The sequence below is a fragment of the Coptis chinensis genome, chromosome 4 (genome assembly GCF_015680905.1).
Source record: "Coptis chinensis isolate HL-2020 chromosome 4, ASM1568090v1, whole genome shotgun sequence".
In the NCBI taxonomy this organism is placed as follows: domain Eukaryota; kingdom Viridiplantae; phylum Streptophyta; class Magnoliopsida; order Ranunculales; family Ranunculaceae; genus Coptis; species Coptis chinensis.
In genome coordinates this window covers 106605303-106612837 of record NC_141459.1, presented here as the reverse complement: position 1 = coordinate 106612837, position 7535 = coordinate 106605303, and the positions used below count along the sequence as shown (strand labels likewise).

The 7535-nt window shown below is 35.7% G+C and overlaps 1 protein-coding gene across 1 annotated transcript; it reads left to right on the top strand.

The window, feature by feature from the left end:
- Positions 1 to 653: 653 nt before the first annotated feature.
- On the top strand, positions 654 to 6929 carry LOC147506717 (chaperonin CPN60-2, mitochondrial). The gene is made up of 18 exons (XM_086558783.1): positions 654 to 879; positions 970 to 997; positions 1091 to 1222; positions 1621 to 1780; positions 1893 to 2068; positions 2155 to 2250; positions 2825 to 2929; positions 3079 to 3165; positions 3279 to 3368; positions 3494 to 3574; positions 3671 to 3739; positions 5047 to 5124; positions 5207 to 5302; positions 5423 to 5522; positions 5600 to 5703; positions 6168 to 6273; positions 6360 to 6438; positions 6572 to 6929. Exons 1-18 carry the CDS (start codon positions 842 to 844, stop codon positions 6687 to 6689), a joined length of 1743 nt encoding a protein of 580 aa, XP_086414909.1. The 5' UTR covers positions 654 to 841; the 3' UTR covers positions 6690 to 6929.
- The last annotated feature ends 606 nt before the right edge of the window (positions 6930 to 7535 follow it).

The window sequence follows — 7535 nt, the reverse complement described above, 5'->3', positions numbered from 1 at the left end:
TGAAAGGAAATCTGTATTTTTTTCTTTGGGTTTGGGGAAGAGATCTCATAAAGAAATAAGTACAAACAACTGTACAAGGGCAACAGACACACATACACATGGTTAATTAGTTACTATTTCTCAGCTGAATTTTGATCACTGGTGCTGAATGCTGTAATTAACTTAAAAAATAAACACAAGAGGACAATAACTGAGTGGTTGGTTCACTTAATATATTCAAAGCTTGGTTGCTCAGTTACTTATGGAACAAAACACACAACACTTAAATTTCAAGTCAAATAATTGAAAATTAAAATTATACAAATGTCCTCATTGTTTACAAAAAAAAAAAATATATTCAATTTTAATTAGATGGGGACATTTATGTAATTTCAATTATTTGACTTGAAAATTAACGGTCAAACTAAATTGACCGGTGTGTTTAGGGGAAGACCCTAATTTCCCATCTAGTGGGAGAAAAACCCTAATTAGTGGGGAGTAACACTAGTTCACCCAAATTTCAAAGTTTAGTGGATCTGATCTCATTCCATAGACTTCCCATTTGTTTTTTTTTGGAAATGCTAAATTCCACAAAATGCGGATATTTAAAGTCAAAATGTGGTCAACATAAAAAAAGTCAAAAAAAAAAAGTCAAATCAGGTGAATGAAAATATGCTAAACCTCTAAAACCCTAACCAGCACTCCAGCAGCCAAACCAAGTTTCTAGACCCTTCCTCAAAACCCAAACAACTTCATTCTTTCTCAACTCATTTCTGCCAATAAACTTGTTCCACAGCAGCCTCTCTTTCTCTCTTCTTATTTTCAATAAAAAACCACTCTTTAATCTCCAAAACTACCAACAATGTATAGAGCCGTTGCAAATCTTGCTTCCAAAGCTAGGCAAGATCTCTAACTTTACTCATCTCAGTACTATTTATTTCATTTCATTGTACAATCTATTTATGTTTCCTTTTGTTTTCTGCATTGTAGGATTGCTAGCAGGAGCAATACTAATCTGGTAAGCAGTTGGGCTTTTTTCATTAAATGGGAATTTGTTACATTTTTTTTTCTTCTAAAGATTGATTTTTTATTCTTTGTTTTTGAGTTTTAGGTTGGTAGTAGGTTGAGTTGGAGTAGAAACTATGCTGCGAAAGATATTAGATTTGGAGTTGATGCTCGTGCTTTGATGCTTAGAGGTGTTGAGGAACTTGCTGATGCTGTTAAAGTTACAATGGGACCCAAGGTATATTTTGCATCTTTTTATATGATCTCTCTTGATTACTGTACTTTGAGTTTTGTATTACATGATGCAGTCTTAATTTTATGTAGTTGTAGTGTCTATAGAAATAGTAGTACAATAAGTTTAAGAAGAAAAAGTGACATGAAATCTTTGAATGAATGCTGTTTGTTTAGAGTAACTAACAAGTGTATAACAAAAGAGATCCGAAAGATACAAATTTGTAGGAGGTAGGTTCTCTCTCTAAAAAGAGGACCAAGGATAGGAGTTTTGTTTTGTTTTGGTTTTCGATCGGTTTAATCAAGATTGTTGTTTCTTCTGCTTGTAAGAAGTCTGCTGGGTTACTTGTTTTCTTCTGACTTTCACATGATTTGACAAATGTTTTTTGTTTTGGTCTTTTGTAGGGACGTAATGTCATAATCGAACAAAGCTATGGTTCACCCAAGGTAACAAAAGATGGTGTTACCGTTGCAAAGAGCATTGAGTTCAAGGACAAAATTAAGAATGTTGGTGCAAGCCTTGTGAAGCAAGTTGCAAATGCAACTAATAATGTTGCTGGTGATGGTAAGGCTCTATTACATGGCTGGCCTTGTTAATAGTTGACGTTTGTATCCATGTCAATTTGATTTTTTCCTGTTTATTTGATTCTGACCAGCCTCTTTTTGATGGTTTGCAGGTACTACTTGTGCTACAGTCCTTACCCGTGCAATATTTTCAGAAGGTTGCAAGTCGGTAGCTGCTGGAATGAACGCGATGGACCTTAGACGTGGGATCACGATGGCCATTGATTCAGTAATCACAAGCTTGAAAGCCAGCGCAAGGATGATTAGCACATCTGAAGAAATAGCTCAGGTTCATTACTACATTCCGTAGTTCCAACTGTTTGTATCATTGCTGTTTTTTTTTCCACATGCTGATTTGAACTTCTTGTTGAGAAGGTTGGTACAATATCAGCAAATGGTGACAGAGAAATTGGTGAATTGATAGCCAAGGCAATGGAGAGAGTTGGCAAGGAGGGTGTTATTACTATTGCTGTAAGTTGTTGAAATTAGATTTTTCACTGCAAGTGGCATATGAAACTTCACTCTCTATTGTCTGTCTTATAGCCAAATTGAATGGTTTTGTAGTAGTTATTAATCTTCAAAATAACTTTGTGGTGATAACAAAATCTATAGTAAAATTACTCTATTTTTCTTTTCTTTCATTAGGATTTGTTTTTTAATTATTATAAAAGAGGAAAGGCAATTTGTATAATTTATAATGGCGGAATTGTAGGGCTTTTTAGTTTCCATAGATGGGTAGCATGTGTCAGAACACACGAAGATTACTATCATGAAGACATGTATTAATGGTTTCTGTCGTGTGGACATTCTCTTTTCTAGAAAATGTACTTTGCATTTCACACCCCTTAAATATTTTCTTGTTGGCCGAGTGAGAATTGTTAATGGCCTATTGCTCAGTAAATATGTTCGTGAGTTTGTAGCATATAATTGTTGGTACCTAGTCTGCCTATAAAACTATTCCAGGATGGGAGGACCCAGTATATTATATTGATTCGTTTGTAGCAAATAATTGTTGATACCCAATCTTCCTCTCAAACTATTGCAGGATGGGAAGACCCTGTACAATGAATTGGAAGTTGTTGAGGGAATGAAGCTGGACAGAGGCTATATATCCCCCTACTTCATCACTAACCAGAAGAACCAGAAATGTGTATGCCTCTGGCCTTTGAGATGGGTTAATAACATATTTCCCACATAAGTTTAGTGTTAATTTGGGGATTATTGGTATAATTTCTATTTGATTTAGTCAACCATTTATTTCTTTTAGTGAGCATCATTGGATATTATTTAATCGTGCAGGAATTAGATGATCCACTCATTTTAGTTCATGAGAAGAAAATTTCAAGCTTAAATGCTGTGGTCAAAGTTCTTGAGTTGGCCCTAAAGGTAAGCACCTAAGCATTTCTTATGATAAATTTTTCCACTTGATAGTTTTAGGGCATACAGAATCTGAACAAAATTAATTTTTTTTTTCCATTCAAATCATTATGCATTTGCAGAAGCAAAGGCCCTTGTTGATTGTTGCTGAAGATCTGGAAAGTGAAGTACTAGCAACCCTTGTTTTAAATAAGCTTCGACTTGGAATCAAGGTGAACTTGTTGTTGCCAGCATAGACAATGGAATGTTTGTTCCTTCATTATTCTGGATACATAATCTTTTGGGGTGTAACCACTCTCTGAACCTTTTTCACGGATGCCATGTGAATCTAATATAGGTTTGTGCAATTAAAGCGCCTGGGTTTGGAGAAAACAGGAAAGCGGGTATGCAGGATCTTGCTGTTCTTGTTGGTGGTCAAGTGAGTTAAACTTTTGCAGTTCTGTACATTTTAATTCCCATTTGTTCCTTAAAATTATGAACAGTTGAAAAGATTCTCCCTACTTTTGGGTTGCAGCTCATAACTGAAGAACTTGGTATGGACCTAGAGAAGGTAGAACTGGAGATGCTAGGCACATGTAAAAAGGTCTGTATCTAAACCCCAGCTATGTGCTTCAGTAGTCTGTAGGATACTATCTATTTGGGTGATACGGTTTACAAGATTACAAGAAACTCATTGTTTTCGATGCTGAATATTGATAAACTAGTTCCAGTGACTTATTCCCTTTTTATGTTTGATCTTTCTAAAATTCATTGTCTCACTGATCTTGCTGTGCAACTTATGGCGTTTTCTTCTCTTAAAAACTTCTAATTGTAATGGGTTGTGTGTTCTTTGGTTGATGTGAATGGAGTCAATGGACTGTATTAGGAAAAGGACTAATTTTAGAAAAGTAGGATGGGAAAAGTAACAAGTCAAAAGCCAAGTAGGAAAAGACAAAGGAAACAAAAATGAAACTAAAACACAAAGCATGTATGGATTGAGTTGTCGACAAGCGCTAGGGAAGCTCTCTTGTCCCACGGCATCTACTTGCCACCTTAATTCTTGACTAAAATGCCTTCTGAGTGACTTTTGATTTGATCTCTGTAGTCCAGACGTGTTTTACTCAAGGAATTTCTTTTCTTAATAACATTCTTGGAGCTATATCAATAATCTTCTATCCTGTTCCACAACAGAACAAAAGTAAATAAACTACTGGGTCAGTTGAATTCTATACTGTGACTTGTTAGATGCATAAAAATGAACTCCTGAACAAGGTTGTAGATAGTTTTCGAAGTTACTCATTTGGATGTAATTACCTGTTGCTTTCGTTCTCTTACATCATTGGCAATTCTCTCATCAGAGCATTCCCAGTGCACATGGGTGCCATTAGGACATAGTGACCAACAAAACAGTCCCAATGCAGAAGGTAGCTCTGTTTTTGGACGAATTCTTTCATTCTGTTTGAGCATTTTAATACAAAATCCCACCAATCAATTTGCATTTTAAATAAAGAAAGAAAAATTGCAAAGAGTGTTGGACAGATTCTTTCATTCTGTGCGGGAAATTTAAGTTTTGTAAACTTGGTAGCTTTCTTGGTAAATAGAGCTACCAAGTTCAGAGCTACCCTTGCATTGGGACACTCTTTTTTGCCCACCTAGGTAGTAGAGTTACTCACCTCGTAAGGCTACCTTGCATTGGGAATGCTCTCAGTGGGAGTTCTCCACATCTAGCTAAAGATGTCTTCTGTCTATCATCTTCTATTGGTGTTTGTGCCATTTATCCTTTATAATCGAACAAATCAATATAGTGTCTTATCGGGGCTGGTTCTCGAACTTAGAGCACTATCTAGATATTTGTGAATCTGTGATTTGTACTGATGTTCAGTGATTGAGAATTCTAATGACAATATGTAGGTAACAATCTCAAAAGATGAAACAGTTGTTCTTGATGGGGCAGGTGACAAGAAAGCCATCGAAGAAAGATGTGAGCTGGTATGTTGCATTTCATCACTCAATGTCAATGTGAGACCTATAGTAGCCTTTATAATTGATTTTGTTGTCTTTGTGATGACAGCTTAGGTCTACAATTGAATTAAGCACTTCCGAATATGACCAAGAGAAGCTACAAGAAAGGCTGGCAAAGCTTTCTGGTGGTGTTGCAGTTTTAAAAGTATAGTTCCCTCTTCCTGGTCAAAGATATACTTAATTTCCATTCATTCAGATGATATCAGATTCATGATGCTTGCAAGTCCATAAGAACTGACTTTCAGTTGTGCTAACTATTTTGCAGATTGGTGGAGCTAGTGAAGCTGAAGTTGGTGAAAAGAAGGATAGGGTTACTGATGCTCTAAATGCAACTAAGGCAGCTGTTGAAGAGGGTATTGTGCCAGGTAATTTTTAATTATTTCTCTGTTTTCCATAGTTTGTTTCTACAGTACAGTGGGATCCTTAAAGATTTTTTTTTCAGGTGGTGGCGTTGCTCTTCTTTATGCATCAAGGGAGCTGGACAAGCTGCAGACAGCCAATTTTGACCAGAAAATTGGGGTTCAGATAATCCAGAATGCTCTGAAGGTAAATACTAAACTGCTATATTTCTGTTGCAATTTGTTTGTCAAGTTTTGTTTAAAATGGAAGAGTTTGTGTTGGCTCAGTTTTCTAGCCAACATAAAGAGATACTTGATCATGATACTCGTACACTAGCAATTCGTAATCCCAGTGTATTGGTATCTGTTATCCCCGTGTATTGGTATCTGTGATTATACCCATGCTTTGTAACGTGTAATACGTCAAAACCTTCTTGAAGTGTCCATATTCATTATGTAATCGTTCTTGGACCCCACTGGGATATGTCAGTTGTGTTACATGAAGGGTTGTGTACGATTGTGATCATACTTAGCTGATTCTTAAATTGCAATCACTGTACAAAAGATGCCAAGTGAAGTTCGCTGTCAGCACGTTTATTTGTCGACTTGTCGTGCCTGATCACTGCTGTTTACTCTATACATGACTTTTTGGGGGGGATTTTTTTTCTTCAGACCCCTGTGCATACGATCGCTTCCAATGCTGGTGTGGAAGGGGCTGTGGTTGTTGGCAAGCTGTTGGAGCAGGATAATACTGATCTTGGATATGATGCAGCCAAAGGTTTCTAATTTGTTTTGTAGTTTTAGTTTGATTCACTGATGTTTGATCTGATTTTAACTTTTATTCCCTGCTGCTTTGGGGATCAGGTGAATACGTGGACATGATTAAGGCTGGAATTGTTGATCCTTTGAAAGTAATAAGAACCGCATTGGTGGATGCTGCTAGGTAATTTTAATCCATTCTGTAAAATGCTGAATCTCTTCAGTTACATTTTTGGATTTTCCCCTTGATTATATAGATTATAGTCGGTTCCTTCTTTTCGATTGGTTGACTGAGTTTTTTATTTCTTTTTGTACAGTGTGTCATCTTTGATGACCACAACTGAGGCTGTTGTAGTTGAGCTTCCAAAGGAAGAGAACAGCAGTGCTTCAGCAATGGGTGGTGGTATGGGTGGCATGGGAGGCATGGATTATTGAAGGTGGTCGTGGACCTGACATGCATCCCTTTCTTTTGAGGAGTGACATTAAATTGGAGAGAGCATTGAAAATCAATTGAGTCATTTTTTCGATTTAATTTTGATATTCCAATATGATTTGATAAATCTCTGCTTTGGAAAAATGTTTCTTCCCTTGTCATGTCAAGAGGCAGGATATTTTCATAGTGAGAGTACTAGCTCATGGGGACGTTTGTTCTATAATAGTTGGTTGTTTCACCTCCGTTGATTGACTAAAATTGATTCTCAGATTTGATATCTTATATATATTGGTAATTTAAAAAGGGATTTTGTTCATTTCCACGATATATATTTACTGAATATAGAATTTTTTTCGATATAAAAAAATAAAGGTTATATTTGCCGATATAATTAATATATCTGATATTTAATGATATATATCACCCTGAAAACTTTGACCATTTTTGCAATATTTTTGATATTTTATTTTACAGTGATATTTTACTGATATTTTAAATACTTTTGGGAAGACTTTGGGTACCATAAAATTGCTGTTCATATCCAATATATATTTGTTTTTGATGACATGGTCGTATTCATCGATATTGATAATTTGGGTCACGTTAACAGATTCTCCTCCATTAATTGACTGGTCTTTGATTTTCATAAAGAAAGAGGTTCGTAAAATTTTAACTGGTAACATATAATAGGTAATGTTAAACAGTTTAGAAATGTTTATCCTATTTCTGAATTCATAATAAAAATTAAGTTTTTTACCCTCGTTTGCTTTTAGTTTTTTCCATGGAAACTGGAGCCAAAACAATGTGGGTTTGAGCTAAACAGGATTGCAAGTAGTTAATGGGCTATA